The sequence below is a fragment of the Pochonia chlamydosporia genome, chromosome 6, assembly GCF_001653235.2.
Source record: "Pochonia chlamydosporia 170 chromosome 6, whole genome shotgun sequence".
Lineage (NCBI taxonomy): Eukaryota > Fungi > Ascomycota > Sordariomycetes > Hypocreales > Clavicipitaceae > Pochonia > Pochonia chlamydosporia.
Window position 1 is genome coordinate 2,055,684 of NC_035795.1, and position 18,254 is coordinate 2,073,937.

At 50.0% G+C, this 18,254-nt stretch overlaps 4 protein-coding genes across 4 annotated transcripts; 2 read left to right on the plus strand and 2 right to left on the minus strand.

Moving 5' to 3' along the window:
• Positions 1–798: 798 nt before the first annotated feature.
• On the plus strand, positions 799–8,005 carry VFPPC_08959 (polyketide synthase; the record flags this gene model as incomplete). The annotated part of the gene is made up of 2 exons (XM_022428631.1): positions 799–4,704; positions 4,760–8,005. The coding sequence occupies 2 exons, from the start codon at positions 799–801 to the stop codon at positions 8,003–8,005; spliced, it is 7,152 nt and encodes a 2,383-aa protein (XP_022284203.1).
• A 2,352-nt stretch (positions 8,006–10,357) lies between these two features.
• Positions 10,358–11,998, minus strand: VFPPC_08957 (hypothetical protein; the record flags this gene model as incomplete). Its single annotated transcript, XM_018287571.1, has 3 exons — positions 10,358–11,221; positions 11,273–11,635; positions 11,702–11,998. The coding sequence occupies 3 exons, from the start codon at positions 11,996–11,998 to the stop codon at positions 10,358–10,360; spliced, it is 1,524 nt and encodes a 507-aa protein (XP_018140629.1).
• Positions 11,999–12,888: 890 nt separating this feature from the next.
• VFPPC_08956 (hypothetical protein) lies at positions 12,889–13,957 on the plus strand (the record flags this gene model as incomplete). Its single annotated transcript, XM_018287570.1, has 2 exons — positions 12,889–13,482; positions 13,538–13,957. The coding sequence occupies 2 exons, from the start codon at positions 12,889–12,891 to the stop codon at positions 13,955–13,957; spliced, it is 1,014 nt and encodes a 337-aa protein (XP_018140628.1).
• A 688-nt stretch (positions 13,958–14,645) lies between these two features.
• On the minus strand, positions 14,646–17,824 carry VFPPC_08955 (importin 11; the record flags this gene model as incomplete). The annotated part of the gene is made up of 2 exons (XM_018287569.1): positions 14,646–17,603; positions 17,660–17,824. The coding sequence occupies 2 exons, from the start codon at positions 17,822–17,824 to the stop codon at positions 14,646–14,648; spliced, it is 3,123 nt and encodes a 1,040-aa protein (XP_018140627.1).
• Between the last annotated feature and the right edge of the window lie 430 nt (positions 17,825–18,254).

An 18,254-nucleotide genomic window follows, 5' to 3' on the forward strand; every position in this document is an offset into this window, starting at 1 on the left:
TGCATTCCTGTGAACCCTTGTAAACACAATTTGTGATCCTGGAAGTTGGGGGCTGAGTTTCATCGTGGACTGAGGCTCATGCCGAGTCCCGCCTCCCCGGCTCATCCCATTTTCGGCCGATAAACAAGACGCACTAAATGGTCATTTAGTTTTATGCTCGCTATGAATGGGTGTAGTACGTCGTGCTTAATACGGCCGCTAGACCTTTTGTGTTATTAATTTCCGTCAGGCGCAGCGCAATGACGTGTACTGCTCATGTCACTATCCGTGTCAGGCTGTAAGCTCACAGAATTGATCGAAGAGCTGCAATACCGTAAGAGTAACGCCCACCACGGCCTGAACGGTTCATCAGATATTGCAACCAACGTGAGCAAGCACAGAGCTGATTCTTAGGATGCGGACGTGTAAGCCAGTTGCATGGCTTCGCTTTTCTAGCAGTCAGCGATGCAATATCGTATCTAATAGATTGAAACCTGTTACACCCCTCTCCCTGGCATCTACGTCTGTAGCCAGTAGATTGCTAGATTTGTAGTCATTCGCGCCAGGTAGGACTGCATATGTTCAAACCTCATTTGAAGCCTCCCCTGCAAACTCCCTCTCCCACGACGGTATTCATTTCCTCCTGCTACTCTCCCAATTAATATCATATAGACAGATCCAAGCATTGCTCAGGCATACTCCTATTCTCGTAGCCTTGGGTCATTAGACATCTCGTTTAGGTTGCTCCCTGGCTCCACGGTAGTCGAAGGAACAGTTGATCTGACGATTGCCTTTACTGCCTTTGAGGCGATCACCAGGATGCCCTCTGCAACTGCCCAAGATGCTCGGGCCCCTATTGCCATTATTGGCATGTCATGCCGATTTCCCGGTGACGCAGAAGATCCCTTAAAGTTCTGGGACCTCTTGAAAGAGGGACGGGAAGCTTACTCTGAGAAAACTCATCGATACAATGAAGAAGCGTTCTACCATCCAGGAGGCCAATTCAACAACAAACGCCAAAATGTCTTGCCCGTCAAGGGCGGATATATGCTCAAGCAGGATCCATATGTCTTTGACGCCGCCTTCTTTAACATCACTGCCGCAGAGGCGATCTCGTTCGATCCTAAGCAGCGCATCGCCATGGAAGTCACATACGAAGCTTTCGAAAACGCTGGCATGACACTTCAGAAAGCAGCTGGAACCAGGACAGCATGCTACATTGGCACTTCCATGAGCGACTATCGAGATTCCATAGTCAGGGATTTCGGCAACTATCCCAAATACCACCTCCTCGGCACGAGTGATGAAATGATTTCCAATCGAATTTCACATTTCTTCGATCTCCGTGGTCCCAGCGCAACCATTGAGACGGCTTGTTCCTCAAGCCACGTCGCAACGCACATTGCCTGCCAGAGCATACAATCCGGCGAGTCAGATATGGCTGTCGTTGGTGGTATCGGCATGCTCCTCGTGCCTGAAAGCACCATGCAGCTGAATAATCTCGGGTTTCTCAGTGCCTTTGGTCAATCCAGAGCATTTGACGCCTCAGGGGCAGGTTACGGCCGTGGCGAAGGCTGTGGAATCTTCATTTTGAAGAGATTAGACAAGGCCGTGGAAGATGGGGACACTATCCGTGCCGTTATCCGTGGATCAGGCGTTAACTCGGATGGATGGACACAGGGCGTGACTATGCCCTCGGGAGATGCGCAAGCTTCCTTAATTGAATATGTGTATAAGTCGAACGGACTTGACTATGAGGGCACACAGTATGTTGAAGCCCATGGGACGGGTACAAAGGTCGGCGATCCAACAGAAGCTGAGGCACTACATCGGACAATCGGACAACCTACACCAAAGCGCAAGAAGCTATGGATAGGCAGTGTAAAGACAAATATTGGCCATCTTGAAGCAGCTGCCGGCGCGGCCAGCATGGTCAAGGGAGTGCTTGCCATGGAACACGGCTTCATTCCTCCGACACTTCATTTCAAGAACCCAAACCCGGCTATCAAGTTTGATGAGTGGCAACTAGGCGTCCCGACTAAGTTGATGCCGTGGCCGGCTTGTCAGACCAGACGGATGAGTACCAGCGCCTTTGGTATGGGCGGCACCAACGCTCATCTTGTGTTGGAGAGACCAAATGAGCCAGTGATACCTATACTAGAAAGAGGAGCCATTGGCGTTGCGAGGAAGAACCAGAAGAGACTCTTTGTCTTCAGTAGTCACGACCAAGCGGGTTTCAAGCGCATAGGCGACAGACTCGTCGAACACGTTGACTCCCTTGGCCCCATATCAGCAAATCCTGAGTACTTGGCCAACCTCGCACATACCCTTGCAGTCGGCCGGTCAGGCCTCACATGGAAAAGCTCATGTTTTGCGGAAAACATCACCGAGTTGCGAGAACACTTGACAACTTCTTCTCTTGCAGAAGGTGCAGTGCGTGCCACGGGCGAGCAAACTCGCATCGGCTTCGTCTTCACAGGCCAAGGAGCACAATGGGCACGTATGGGTGTCGAATTACTGGATCGAAAGGTGTTTGGCGAATCTGTGGCCAAGTCTACTACCTTCCTGCAAGATATGGGATGCGAATGGGATCCTGTCGTCGAACTGTCTAAATCACAGAAGCAGTCTCAGCTGGTGAAGCCGGAAATCAGCCAACCGATATGTACCATCTTACAAATTGCTTTGATAGATGAGCTACGATCATGGGGCATCCGGCCCGCAAAGGTCGTCGGTCATTCAAGCGGCGAAATCGCGGCAGCATACTGCATGGGGGCTCTTACACATCGAGACGCTCTCGCAGCAGCGTACTTCCGTGGCAAGGCATCTGCTAATGTGAAACGCCGCGGAGGTATGATGGCGGTTGGTACAACACCAGAAGATGCGAAGAAGCTGATCACCGAGACGAAAGCACAAGCAACTGTTGCCTGTGTCAACTCACCGAGGAGCATTACACTGTCAGGTGATGTGGATGCTCTGGAGGCTCTTCGAGAAACTTTTGAGAAACAGGGAGTCTTTGCTAGAAGACTCAAAGTTGACGTGGCATACCACTCCTCGCATATGCGTTCTTGTAGCGCAGAGTACCAGTCGTCAATCATGGACCTGGAACCAAGTGAGCTTGACGGAGTGAACGAGTCAAAGGAGCCCATCCTCATGGTATCCAGTGTGACTGGTGGTCTAGTTGATGCTGAAGCATTGGGGCCGTACTACTGGATCCGTAACTTGATCTCGCCGGTCCTCTTTTCAGACGCTCTCAGGGAGTTGGTATGCCCTGTTGATAGCGACGATGGTAGCGACGTCGATATGCTCATCGAAATTGGTCCTCACAGTGCTTTAAGAGCGCCCATCGAGCAGATATTATCTCACCATGACATCAAAAACGTCGAGTACGCGTCAATGCTCACTCGTGGAGAGTCTGGGTCAGAAACCATCCTCAAATTTGCCGCAGAGTTATTCCGTCGCGGCGTAGCGTTCGACATCGCCAAAGCAAACGATGACACTCAATGCCGTCTCCTGACAGACCTCCCTCCATACCCCTTCAACCACAGCCAACAATTTCGAGCAGAGTCACGTCTTCAGAGGGAGACTCTAACCCAACAAAATCCCACGAAGAGTCTCATCGGCGCAGAGAGGCCGAGTCTTGACGAGCATGAGCGAGTCTGGCGTGGATTCATCAACCTCGATGATGAGCCTTGGCTACGAGACCATACCGTTGGCTCTACGGTGCTCTTCCCTGGTGCCGCCGTCATCACCATTGTCCTTGAAGCCGCTCAACAAATGGCCGAAGCAGGGAAATCAATTCGTTCCTTGACACTGCGAGACATCTCCTTCATGGCTATGATGACACTGTTGGAAGGCACTCCGACCGAGGTCATCACCCATGTTCGACCGCATCTCGTGGCCACAACGGGAACTACACCGGCAACGTGGTGGGAATTTACTGTCTCCTCGTGCACCGGCGTCACAAGCAATGTTCGTAATAACTGCCGTGGTCTATTCTGCATCAACTATGAGGATTCTCGTAGCTCACACATGGAGATGGAACTCGAAAAGTTTGAAGGCGATCGCGTGGCAACCTATCACCAGATCAAAGAGGAATGCGCAGAAGTTATTTCCAAGCAAGCATTCTATGACACTCTAGCTAGATCAGCCCTCGCATACGGCCCTCATTTCCAAGGAGTTGACAACTGCCGCCCTGGCAACGGCCAGACAGCATTCGAGGTCATCGTCAGCGATCTTGGCGAGACGTTTAACAAGGACAAATTGACTAGACCTTTCCTCATCCACGGTGGAACTCTCGACTCCATTTTCCAGGCGTGGGTGGGCAGCACCAAGGATAGCAATGGACCCGGCAGCTTTGGCTTCGAAAAGCCGTTGTTGCCGAAGAGTATTGGGGAGCTCGAAATTTCCCTCGACTTCCCTGGTGAAGTTGGGTATTCCTTAAATGGCCTTAGTACTTCTAGAAAACATGGGTTCAGCGAGTGGTCTACCGATATTGCCATGTTCGACCGAGACGTGTCCAAGCTGCTTTTGTCTGTCAAAGACTTCCACTTGGCTGAGCTTGAGGTAGAGGATGCGGACCGGCCAGATAGATCGGAGCACATGGATGTTGATCCGGCTGAGATATCCTCTGAGCCAAAGTGGAACTATGCTCTTGATTTCATGAATGCACAGGAAATCAAGCAAGTTGTAGAAACTTCATCTTCTTCAAACGATCAGCTCATCCAGGTAAGTTCCCGACTCTGTCATTTCGGAGCCTGTGGCAAGTCACTAACAAAACAAGTTTATCTCCTTGGCCATACACCAACGGCCAAATCTCGAGATTCTGGAGTTAATTGACAATGCGAATCAGCTTCCTCAGACAGCCGTAGGAAAGCTACCCAGGGGCAGACTCCTCCCAAATCAGGCCAGCTGTGCGATAATTGGTGGTGACTACGACGATAACAACGAATCTGCAGCTGCCTTTAGACGGATTTTCAGCCTTGAGAATTCTGATGCTGTCCCGTCTGACGTTGCACCTGCCGATCTAGTCATTGCTGCCTTCAACTTAGGTAACTTGGAAGATATTGCAGACCGGCTCGTTGCTCTCGCCAAACCTGAAGCAAGGATAGTGTTTATTGCTGACAAGAAGTTGGATTCAAGCTTCGCCCTATTGGCAGATAAGGGCTTCGACCTTGTCTTCAGCACAGAAGCAGACTCTGAATCACTTGCCCTGTACTGTTTTGGCAAGAAAGAAGAGACACAGCCTGAACGACTCACCAACGGCTCAACTGGACAAGAGATCGTTATACTTGAACCGTCTTCACTATCCACGGAGTCGGACCACTTTTCCAAGGATCTTCAGCATGCGCTTGACAACATTGGCTACAATGTGTCTACAGTGACGGACATTCAGGGCGCGCATGCTGCTAAAGCGAGGATCTATGTATCCCTCCTTGAAGTTGAGAAGCCCGTGCTAGAGAACCTCTCGCAATCCGAGTTTGAAGGTCTCCGTGACTTGTTGTTGAATTGTGACCGCCTTCTGTGGATCACTTGCGGTGACAGTCCGTCACTCCAGCTGGTCGATGGCTTCTCAAGAACCATAAGAAGCGAGTTTGCAGGTGTTGAATTCCAAGTTCTACATCTTAGCGGCAAGAAGTCCCAGCAGGGTCCATCGTTAGCAGCACAGATCGTCTTCAAACAAAGCACGGAGAGCGAATTCCGAGAGGGTAATGGACATCTGCAAATCTCGCGATGGTATAGAAGCGTCGAGGAGGACGACCATATCCGCAACCATCTCCTGGATTCCATCCGAATAGTGAGTCTGCCGGTGGATGAAAATATCAAAGACAGTTCTTCTTACCGTCTTGCTGTCGGCAAGCCTGGGCTCTTAAATACATTGCATTTTGTGCCCGACGATAACACAGAAGCCCCTCTTGCAGACAACGAAGTCGAGATCCGGGTCAAAGCCAGCGGCATCAACTTCCGCGATATCATGGGTTCCATGGGTCTTCTCCCCGTGTCTGGGATCGGCCAAGAAGCAAGTGGTATAGTCGTCAGGGTAGGAAAACTAGGCGCGTCATCACTCAAACCAGGTGATCGCATCAGCACCCTGACAGTGGGAGGAACACACGCAACCAAGATTCGGTGTGACTACCGTGTTGCGAAGAAGATTCCCGAGGGGATGTCGTTTGAAGAAGCAGCAGGAATTCCCGTCGTCCACTGCACGGCATACTACGCTCTCGTCAAGTTGGCCAAGCTTCGCCCCGGCCAATCTGTGCTTATCCACGCCGCGGCTGGTGGCACCGGACAAGCAGCTCTACAGTTAGCGAAGCATCTTGGTCTGGCCATCTTCGCTACCGTAGGCACTGATACGAAACGAGCGCTCATTAGAGAAAAGTACGGAGTCCCTGATGAAAACATCTTCTACTCACGGGATGGCAGCTTCGTCAAAGGTATCGAGCGAGCAACCAACGGCCGTGGAGTTGATTGCGTTCTCAACTCTCTGTCGGGTGAGCTCTTGCGATTATCTTGGGGCTGTCTCGCGACCTTTGGTACGTTTGTCGAAATTGGTCTGCGGGACATCACGGACAACATGCGCCTTGACATGAGGCCCTTTGCCAAGAGTACTACATTCAGCTTCATCAACATGGTCACCTTGCTTCAGGAGAACCCTGATGCTATGGGAGAGATACTGGAGAGCGTATTCGAAATGATTCATCAAAACGTACTTCAGCCCGTCTTCCCAGTTACTGTCTACCCCGTTGGGAAGGTTGAAGAAGCGTTCCGGCTGATGCAGCAAGGTAAACATGTAGGCAAGATGATCTTGTCGTTTGCTGCAGATGAGGCCAAGGCACCCGTTCTATGCAGAGCCAAAGATTCATTCAAACTCGACCCCAAAGCGACGTATCTCTTTATCGGTGGTCTTGGTGGCCTCGGCCGCAGCATGGCCGTCGAGTTTGTTGCCTGTGGCGCCAGGAACATTGCATTTCTCTCGCGATCAGGGGACACCAAGCCCGAGGCAAAGGCCGTTGTGGACGAGCTGAGAGAACTTGGGACTCGAGTTCAGGTGTACCGCGGCGATGTCTCTGACGAAACCTCCTTCCGTGATGCTATGGAACAATGCTCTCAGGAGCTACCGCCAGTGAAGGGCGTGATCCAAATGGCCATGGTGCTTCGCGATGTGGTATTTGAAAAGATGAAGTATGATGACTGGACGACCGGGTTACGGCCAAAGGTACAAGGCACTTGGAACCTGCACACTTTCTTCGACAAAGATCGCCCACTGGACTTCATGATCTTCTTCTCATCTATTGCAGGTGTCTTCGGCAACCCAAGTCAAGCGCAGTATGCCGCAGGCAACACCTATCAAGACTCACTGGCAAAATACCGACGAGACAGAGGTCTGAAAGCCGTGTCCGTCAATCTAGGCATCATGCGAGACGTGGGCGTTATTGCAGAGGGCGACTCGCACTTCATGCAACAGTGGGAAGAAGTGCTTGGCATTCGCGAGCCTGCCTTCCATGCACTCATCAAGAGTATCATCAACGGCCAACTAGACACCAGCAACATTCGAGAGGCTGCGAAATGCCCCGTCCAGGTCACCGTTGGTTTAGGCACTGGCGACATTCTCGCAAGGAACAAGATCAAGGAGCCTGATTACTTCCGAGATGCTCGTTTCGGCGCCTTGGCCGTCTGCAGCAGCACCTCCACCGCCGCAGCCAGTTCAGGAGAAAATGGTGTGTCCATAGCATCCCAGTTAGCTGGCTTGAGCAACGAGGCGGATCCGGAAGCAGCAGCAGGGCCCATTATCACGAAAGCTCTGGTGAGCAAGCTGGCAAAGATTCTTCAAGTGCCGCCTACCGAGATCGACTCTAGTCGGCCGATGTATCGTTATGGCGTGGATTCTCTGGTGGCGATTGAGGTGAGGAATTGGATTACGAAGGAGATGAGTGCCAATATGTCGCTGATGGATATTCTTGGCGCTATGCCGATGGAGCAGTTTGCGGTGCAGATTGCAAAGAAGAGTAAGTTGTTGGGAGGTTCTTGATAGTTGTGGGAGCCATGTTTTAGTTTGCGGGTGTTACTTATAGTTGTGGGATATACGTAGATCAATGTCAATAAATAAAGGTTGCGAGTTTGCACTTGACACCAATGATAAACGGAGCTGCGTGGAGCAATGTTCTAAACGGAGCCGATAACCCCATGGTCTTTCAGGATTAATTTCGTTACTATAATTGCAATTCTCTCATTGACTCCCTTACCGCACAAGACTCTGCCATACAAGTATCACCAGAGCCTTTATTAAAGCCAATCCACTACCTATAGCTCAGTACAGTCCAGTAACTAAATGCCATTTCAACAGAAACAATCTGCTAAATAAAGATGTCTTGGCAGTTCCACTGTTGAGTCTTTTGGCGGCGTTATGTCGTCACCCCGAACCAATACCATCAATTACACAAAGCACATGGCGCAGGGGTCCAAAAAAGACAATTTCAACAGTTGCTCTCAATCAGTGACTCACTGGCCATCTCTAATTGATTCATGGTAAAATGCAGACTCCTAATATAATTGCCGCCTTTTGATTGCCGAACCAAAGGCAAGCTCAAAACTCACAACTCGCTCACGAGGGCACGCGACACAAATCCCATCCCGCAGCAATGACTGTAAATAACTGGGATGTCAGATTGCGACGAGCCAGTCGGCATGTCTGGGAAACGACGAGGGTTAATTGGCATCTTGGTTTCACTGCATTCGGTGGACCACCTGTCCATTTTAAAATCGTAGGTACTAGACATATGGTTTCACTGTTGCGTAGTGCTAATGAGCTTGCAGTTTCATGATAAATTCGTCCTGAAGCTACGATGGATAGACGAACAGCTTGTAAGCTACCTCCTTCCACGCCATCAATTCGACGACAACCCTAACAGTAACTCAGTACCAAGAACTCTTCAGCATCTCACAGGCACTATGTGGCCCAGCAAGCACCAAGATGCTATACTGCATTAACCTCATCCACGGTAATCTGCTTACCGCTCTTCTCGCCTTCTCCATATGGAGGTGAGCCATATCCTCTACCCTCATCAACACAAACAGCGAACTAAAGACAGCATATAAAGTCTCCCCGGCGCATTAGGCATGTTCGGTCTGTCCATTGGCGTCTCAAGCATACAAGATACCCTACCGCGAGCTGTATACGCTCTCCTGTCCGGACTCAACGCCGCCACCGTCGGCATCATCGCCCTTGCAGCAGTCGAACTTTCCAACAAAGCCATCACAGATCAAGTCACCAGGATTCTCGTCTTTCTAGCCGCCACAGCGGGAATGCTGTACAACGCACTGTGGTACTTTCCCGTGCTGATGATTCTGTCCGGCTGCATCACCATCACACACGACTACCGCTGGCTACACAGGCCCGCGCGAGCCCTGAAACATCTCTCAATGAGACTACGAAGAGTCTCGCCGACGACAGCACAAGTGTCAAGTGAAGGAGAAGACGCCCTCAATGAGGCTCCTAGGGCAGAAACCGAGCCACGCACCATACCGGAAGAGTACCGCCTCAACTTCTCATGGAAGTCCGGAACGGCCATCATCACGACATTCTTCCTCGCATTCATCATCATCATGGTCCTTCGAGGCGTGTTACCCCATCCTCCCATGCTGTTCCAGTTATTCTCCAACCTTTTCCTCGCGGGGACAATCATATTCGGCGGCGGACCAGTGGTGATCCCCCTGCTGAGAGAATACGTCGTCGCAGAAGGATGGGTCAGCCCCCGCGACTTTCTCATCGGCCTTGCCATCACCCAGGCGTTTCCGGGACCAAACTTCAACTTTGCAGTGTTTCTCGGTAGTCTGGCGGCGATAAACAGCGGCTATTCCTCTGTTGAAGGTGCTATTTTGGGATTCCTCGGCATCTTTCTCCCCGGCATTGTGCTTGTCCAGGGGACGATGGGTGTGTGGAGCGCCCTGCGAAGTAAGCCGTGGGTGAAGTCTGGACTGAGGGGTGTGAATGCTGGTGCCGTTGGCCTGATTTACACGGCGGTGTATCGTATCTGGCAGGTGGGTTATATTGATGAGGGTTTTCAGTCTGGGAAAAGTCTGGGTGATGATCCGTGGTGGGTGGTGGTTACGGCGACGGCGTATGTGGGCGGGATGCATTTTGGGGTTCCTGCGGCGGTTGCTATTGTTCTTGGTGCTGTGTTGGGGTTGGTTCGGTATGGTGTTGTTTCGGCTCACAGCTGATGCATACGTGTGTGGTTGGATCCAAGTATAGTGTTATATTGTTGGATTCTTCAAGTTATTCTAAACATCTAGCGTGGTATATGATTCGAATGGTGACAATGTATTTGATGATTTTCCTCCAGGGTCATCTCTTTGCCTTTGACATGACGCTTGTATAATTCTATTTTACAGGATGTTCCGTGCCTTGAGCCACGTTGGCTGCATCGTCTCTGGTCTCCTGCTTTGCTGGTGATGGTTCTATCGCAGACTCACTTGTTTCAACACCCTCAGCGCCCATTTCCTTTCCTATAGATTCATTTGTGCTTGGTACTGAGACTACATCGGCTTGCAGTTCTGGTTTAGGAATGGCAGACACTTCGTTTTCGTCAAATTTATGTTGAGAATCGGAGATAACCAGTGCTGTACCCTCAGATTCATCGATGCTGGATTCTGCCAGCTTGCCATCCTTACCGTCTTGAGCCTCATCTGCTTGCGTCTCATCGTCGTTGTCTGCAATTACAGACGTCTCCGGCTCAACTTCTTCGATATCTGCGTTCTTCATATCAAGTTCCTTTGCTTCAATGTGATCAACATCACTAAATCTGCCATCACCTGACTCTTTCGCCTGATCTGCCACATCAGAAGTATCTTCCACTGCCGTGTCTTCATCCGGCACATCCGGCTCATTGACTTCCAAAAACGAGTTATCTCGTCCTATTGTATCGAATGGCCCATCCGGAAGTAGGTCAAAAAGCTCCTCCTGCAGTTCCGGGTAGTCAAACGTGTTGCGCCTGATACTATCCCAGTCCTTCTCCGGCGGAAGAATCCTCTCCCATGGATCACGGTAAACATTATGCCATGCCATTGCATCATACTCGTCATAGCGATGTCTGTTTTTCTCATCCGCATACAGAGGAAACGGCGATTCTGTGTCTGACGAGCTACCTTTAAGAAACTCGAGCGTCTCGTCAAGCTGCGACTCGAGCAATCTCCAGATACGAACAGTCCAGTCGCGTCTTCCAGAGTGGAGATAGACATCTTTACACTAATCTTGTGTTAGTGTTCGTCAATGGGTTATTGAAGGGCAGAAAATTACCTCGGTACCCGACTCTCCTCTGTCAAAGAGAAACACGCCACCAAAGACTCGGTCCTCTGCCCAGTATGCCGCAACATCAGCTAGACCATGCGGATATTCCTCGTGGAAACGATACGCTGTAAGGGTAAAGATGGAAGGGTATGGAGGTAGTGTTAAAAGTGTTGTCCATTCTCCTGGCATGTACTCAATCCTGATGTCAGCTTCGCGCCACGAGACCACACTATCAATGTCGCCTTTATGCGACTTTTCTTCCAAATTGAATAAGAATACTGCAATTGAATGTACTGCATTTGCCATCATCTCTATTAGACGCAGATCAAACTGCCGAGTTCCAGGCGCAGCGTCTTGAAACGCTTGAACCAACTTGTCCTTGGTCAGCAAACTCTCATATTAACGTCAACAACAACATAAACAACGTCCTAGACTCACTGAGGATTTAATCTCCAGAATAGCAGGGTCAAATGTGTCACGAAACTCTCTAGTTCTTTCTAAGGCGCCCTCGCACAATTGTTCATGAGCTTTGAGAGGGTGGCTTCCGACTAAGTTCCTGGCAGACCTATTCTCTCGGTAGACGTCAATCGTTGGCAACCCATCGATGAGCTGAGCCATTGTGAACTCCGCCAGGTCTGTGTAGAGAACTCTCAGAAGCCCTTGCTTAAAAGTTGCAAAGTGATCTGGGTCGAGGGTCGACACGGAAACCGTCGACAGAGACCTTGAGCTCGCCATTGTCCCGTCGTGCTGCCCAACAAAGATATGCGAGTTGTGGGCGAGCCAAAATGAAGACTGTAAAGATGCTCTCAAGTTGATGAATACCTCCCGTAAAAAAAAAAGTCAGCGTTCAGAAATGTCAACGGCGGCTGACACCAGATGATGGACGGAGACGTTTGAAGGTTCGAGTTCTCCAAACTGCCCCGCCATTGAAATGCAAGGTGAGAGATAGCCGCTCTGGATGGGCGCTTACATGCGAGTTGGGCCATGTACCAAATCCTGGTCTGTTTCAAATTTATATTTTGATACAAGTGAGCGGGCTCGATAAGATCTAATAAAGGCAATGATCCATTCACGAGCTGCACATGAACCGGTGGGCGGCTAGGGAATGGACAGCGCTTGGTCGCATTCATTCAACCAGTCCATCTCGCAAGCTCAGCCAACGAAATGGGCGTTGGCCAACAGAAGGTAGCAATGCATTCCATTTTCTTGTTTTATTGTATTTACTATACTGCCGTTACAAACATAGTTATGTCCACGGACTTCTCCTGCAGGATGTCTCCAAGAGGGCGGCATGATGATCGCCATGTTCTCATCTTTTTGAAACTCATGTTAGCCAGCCGTGTAGACCACGGCGTCTAATTTAATTTCCACTCCATGAAGATTTTCGGTCCAAAAAATTTGGTAGAGATTTTGTCGAAACTATATAAGTTTGCCTGTCTGGCTTGTAAATTATCAGACTCACCAAACACTACACTTCTCTTCATATCTCTTGTTACCATCCACCTCTCAAGCAGAATAGTTCACATTATATTCCCAAACTCTCAAATTCTAGTTACATTTCCTATCTTAGGCAACCTCTACTACCACATATCGCCGGGTTTACTATATGCCAAGTTTGTCACACGATGGGCTTCAGTCTCAAAAAGAAAACCGCAACAGCTCAGTGGGAATTTGAAAAGGAACAACAACGGGCTGAGTTTGACAAACGTGAACTACAGACTAGTCTGAGTCGTTCGAGGCCCATTCAAGACTCTACCTCGCTCGCATATCCACCTCCAGCACCTCATTTATCCCAAAAAGTTCCACAGAACTTCGGCGCTCCCCCAACCCCTGAGTTTCTAAGCGGCATAGCCGTCTGCGTCCTCAATGCGGGACGATTCGAGAGGCAGGAATCAGGGAGCGACGTATTCGACTGCGTGGCTGTAGCAGCACAATTCGGGGTTGATCTCCTGCACAGTTACCCAGGATTCAAAGCGTTGACAAAGACAGGAGCCCAGATTCTGATGAGAGCCAGTTCCCGCAACATACGATGCAGGGACCCTACCCAGGCTCCAAGTCACGCTGCTGACTATCTGAGGCGCGTTACAGATGCATTTCCGGTCATTGCAGTGCATAACTTGAAGGCCATGAACGCGAGAACCAACAAGGGTCGATGGGAAGTTCCGCAAGATAGAATGTTTCCACCTCACCACGCAGCGGTTATCGAACTGAATCTAAACGTAAGTGACCAAAGGTGTCCATGAGCTTCAGCCCGAGCTAATAGGAATGCTACAGCTCGTAAATAGGTTGGTAGAGGCACGCAACAGTGTTCGTCGTCAGCGTAATGACCAGAATGCGTGGGAGCGGTTGCACACCTTGGTGTTCAGGATCGGTGTCACTATAGCCCATGAACTGTGTCATGTCTTTACGAGTTACCTTTTATACAATGAAAGGCAGCATACGCCAAAGGAGGTTACATACGCCGCGGAGTACAGCTCCGATACCATAGGAGAATCCGGCCGATTCTGGGAATCAGAGACGTTCGGCGGCTACGTCGACATGCGACAAGGCTCTCAAATCGAAAGAGTTGCAATCAGACACGGCACACGCACCCTCTCCAACGTCATGATCATTCCCCCCAGTTTCTGCAGAACAATGCTAAAAAGAGGCAAGTATTCGATCCCTCCCCGTCCTCAAGACCCATCTACATCATAAAGACAGGTAGAATTGGCCCTAACAGCAGTATAGACTTCACCATGCTCCCCCTCGCCGATCCCGACTTCCTCAAACAGCAGGATAAGTCCTTCGTCTTACATAGCCATGCATGGAAAGTAGAAAAATATGACGATATTTTTGCAAAATTCGCAGACGATCCACGGCCAAAGGAGCTGCCTCGTCATGTACTCGATGAGTTGATGGACGGCAAGGGAATTTACCACAGGCTCCCGTCACACAGGCTGCGAAATTGGATCGTTGATTGTAATACGGTGATTGGGGGGAAAGCTAATTGGTCTTGTACGGTGAAGATGCAGGCTTAGATTGTATTTTGGCAGGGAGTTGGTGTTGTTTTGGCGGTTTGATATTCTTGATTTTGTTGTGTACACTCGTTTGTTTCTGTTGAATGGCAGACACGTTACTGCTTTTATGTCTCCTTAGCGGCAAATCGGAGTTAGATGGTTTAATTTGTAGGCGCTCCTATAAAGAGTTTGTAGAAAAGACACACTATTACAGGTCTCCTTTGAAGAGGTCTTAGCTGATGGAGGTGAGCTCTCCTAATGGCCGCCCAGGTCAAAGAGATAATGATGAGATAAACTACATGCACGGAAAGCACGACAGGAGCTCATATCATATCTATTCAATTCATCGCATTCTACATCATATACTCATAAGTCCATCTTTGTACCTATCTCGCAGCGTTTGCCAATTCCCTAAACCTTCCAAGAACATCCTTATCCACATTCACAGCCCACTGCTCTTCAAATGCAGCCTCGCCGCCAACACGGCCCACCAAATCCTGCAACCTGGCACTCACAAATGCAAATGCCGGCACAGAATGAACTGGATCCTTAGCCATGGTTTGTTGCTCCGTAATCATCTTGGGGGTATCATATTCCGTGGGCTCCAACTCGCCCCATACAAGGGTATCAGGACCACTCAACTCGCCTTCCTGCACTTCAATGATGACGTTTGTCCACATGTCGAAGTAGTCTTGTAGTTTGACTAGTGCAAGTTCCTGCATGGGAGAAGGGAGTTCGAGAAGCCTTGTAAGACCGAGCAGGTACAGCTTTTGGCGTTCCTGGTGGTCCATGCTAGAGAGGTGCGAGAACCATTCTGCAGACAGCCAGGACCACACCTGATCTACCGCACCAAATGTCTTGAGCATTTGCACAAAGAGATGGGGTTCTGCGAGGGCAATGCGAGCCAATATGGCAAGATAGTCTCCTTCTGTGACGGTGTTCAGCTTCGAAATCTTCCTGTTAGGACCGGTCGTCTGGTGTGCCTCCCACGCATCATGGAGGTTGGTCATGATCTTGTTCATGAACCCTGTTTCAAGCATGTCTTGGACGATGACTGAAATGCCATTTGAGCCACCAAGCTCAGTAGCTGCGCGGATGAGGTATTCTATACAGACTGTTGCAAGGCGCACTTGTTCACGGCTCTTCGCATCAAGCGCCCCCGAGAGGGCTGCCAGAGTCGGACGGCGAAGTTTGTCCTCCAACATTGCCGACGGCGCTATTAAAACGTATGACTCTATCGCAACAAGGGCTTGTGATGCCGTATCTGACTGGTACTCCAGCAGCGGTAAAGCCATTTCTGCAAGATTGATGACTTCTGGCGCCAGAGGAGCTTTGCTTTGCATAAGAATTGCGTTCCACAGCTCGAGTGACTCGTCGATAAGATGCACATGGAGATCAGAGCCTGGACGAGCCGCCTCCGATAGGAGAGGAATCATGAAGTTCTGATATCGCTGTGATGTCTCGCCCATGCTCATTACCAGAGCTGCAAAAATGGCAATGACTGCTTGTTTGATCATGTATTCCTCTGTTCCAGAGTTCTGCCAAACAGTGGGAAGTGCAGACATTAGTTGGTCCCCAAATTGTGACACTTGGTCTTCCATTCGCGTAACCAGGATTCTAACTGACTCTAGAATGGCCAACTTGGTCTCATCAACGTCAACATTCTGGACAAGCTGGATAAGCTGGGAGAGAACATCGGCAGTGTAGGGCAAGAATGCCTCCACGCTAAAGTCGAGCTCGTCTGCGATCCATCGCAGCTGTCTTGCTGCGGTGATTCGCACAACCAAGTCGTTTGTCTCGTCATTGGGGTTCAAGAAATGTTGAAAGACTTGATACACTAAGGGTCGACTGGTATCCGCCAGCTTGACAGGTGCCCATTGGCTTATCAGTATGGCTATCCGCCGCCGCAACACCTTGTGCAGTTCGCCTTGTTGCTGAGCGTCGTTCACAATCGTTGATGATAGGACGGCATCAAAATCAAACACATTGACGACGTGGGCGGCTGAAAGTCCCATTGCTGTGTAGACTGCTTCTTTTGTGGCAATATCGGACTGCGGAGATTGTGCAGACTGGAAGTATGAAAGGAGTGGCGGTATGATGAGTTGCTTGAAGTTTGTGAGCAAATCCAGGAATAGTTTCTCTGCGCAGGGCCGAACTTCCCATTCAAAGGCATTGCCCTCGCTCTGCTCTTGTTGTTCCCACTCTTCAGGGTCCTCCTCCCAAGCTTCAAGATCCGAGCGTCTGAAGACAAATAAATGTGTGATGATCGAGTTGACAATCTGGATGACGAGATCGTCTTTGAGAAGTTCTGTTTTGATAATATTTCTAGCCTGTTCCTGCTCCGCCTTGGTCTCAGGCGTCCGGTATTTGAACGTCTGCACAGGTTGAAACGCGATCCTCACGCAAGCACGGAGTAGTAGCAAGCCCTTAAGTGCTAGCCGCTCTTGCAAAGGACCTTCAACCTTGGCCTTGGATGAACCAGCATCACCAGACCCTTGACGAATACCACCCGAGGTATCAAACACTTCAGCAAACTTTGACACCAGGTCCCAATATGCATGAACTAGAGGAAGAGAGTTGGGTAAAATAGAGAAGCTCGCTGCGTGTTGCTCGGCCATGTCTATATGCAATTTTGTAAACTGAAGAAGGTGCTTGCCAACGAGGTCTTGATATGTTGAGGGTATGTTCGATTCCTGGCCCACAAAGCCAAGTAACTGGCCAAACTGGTTTTGCGAAACCGTCCAAAATTGTTCCACCGATTTGTCGGTATGGGGTCGCTCATATCCAAGGGTTATTAGTCTTCTCAAGATCTTTAACGCCAAAAGACTGTTGTGCATGGCGATATTGGCGCCGTTTTCTGATCCTTGGCTGCCAGTCAAGAATGCCAACCAGAGGGCCGTCTTCTCCGTGTATATCTCATTCAAAACATAAACCATCTCAGGTGTGACGGACTGCAAAGCCGTTTGCGATTTTCTTAACCGCGCAGTTCCCAACTCCTTTACCACTCCAAGCAGAATCTGAAGAGTTCCATGGAGGTGCTGCTGATTTCCGTCCTTACCAGAACGCAGCAACGCAATTAGGCTGGAAAGAGCATCGGGCCAGTCTGCTGGGTAGTCGATTCTCACGACTTTAGCCACAACAAGAGAATTATGCAGCGCTAGGTGTCGTTCGTCTTCGTCTATGGTCCCTTGAAAGAGTCGAGAGCGGATCAAGGTCTTCTCGTCTGGTTTTATTCCGTTCTTCACTTGGGCATAAAGCCTCCAGTACTTATCGATGCCATTTTTGAGCTGAATGACGGCAAGAAATCGGACATCGGTCGGAATAGATTTGTCGAGGAAGACACCCTAGCACCAAAGTCAGCCCGTGTGGTAATCGACACGGGGGTGGGGAGCAAACTTACTTGCAAGGACGAGTAGTAGCCTGGTGTGTGCTCCCAAGAGGCAAGCTGCTGTCCACCTGCTTGTCTTTGCGCAAAGTCGTTTGATGTGGCGGACTGTAACGCGCGACAGAGTGTTTCGAATGATAGAGGATTCGCCTCGCCAGGAACCTCGATTGCAAAGCTCATGGTGAATTTGCTTCGACGACCCAACCAGCCGTCTATGACTCCGTATTCCAGGCTGTTGTAAAGCCTCTTCTATCTGACGGCAAGGCTCTCTTCCGTCCTTGTCCCGACTCACAGCGGGGGGTTGCGAGGGTGAGAGGTCCAAATGTTGAAGGTTGCAGTTCACCGACGAGTGCTTGGTTTTCTGACCATCCATTTTTGGCGGGGTTCTTCAGAGGGGTCGAGGCTGCATGCTTTAGCGTGGCTCCTTTGGAGGGGACTTGCGCTTACACGCCTGCGACTCGGTCACGGCTGATCTGCAAGTTCAGCTCAGCTTCTGTACCGAGCAATACAAGGTGCAAGTGCGGATCAGCAGTTAAATGAAGGCAATATTCTAGAAGTGCGAATGCCTCAACGCTCAAAGCAGACTTTTCTTCGTCTTGGTGTCTACAAA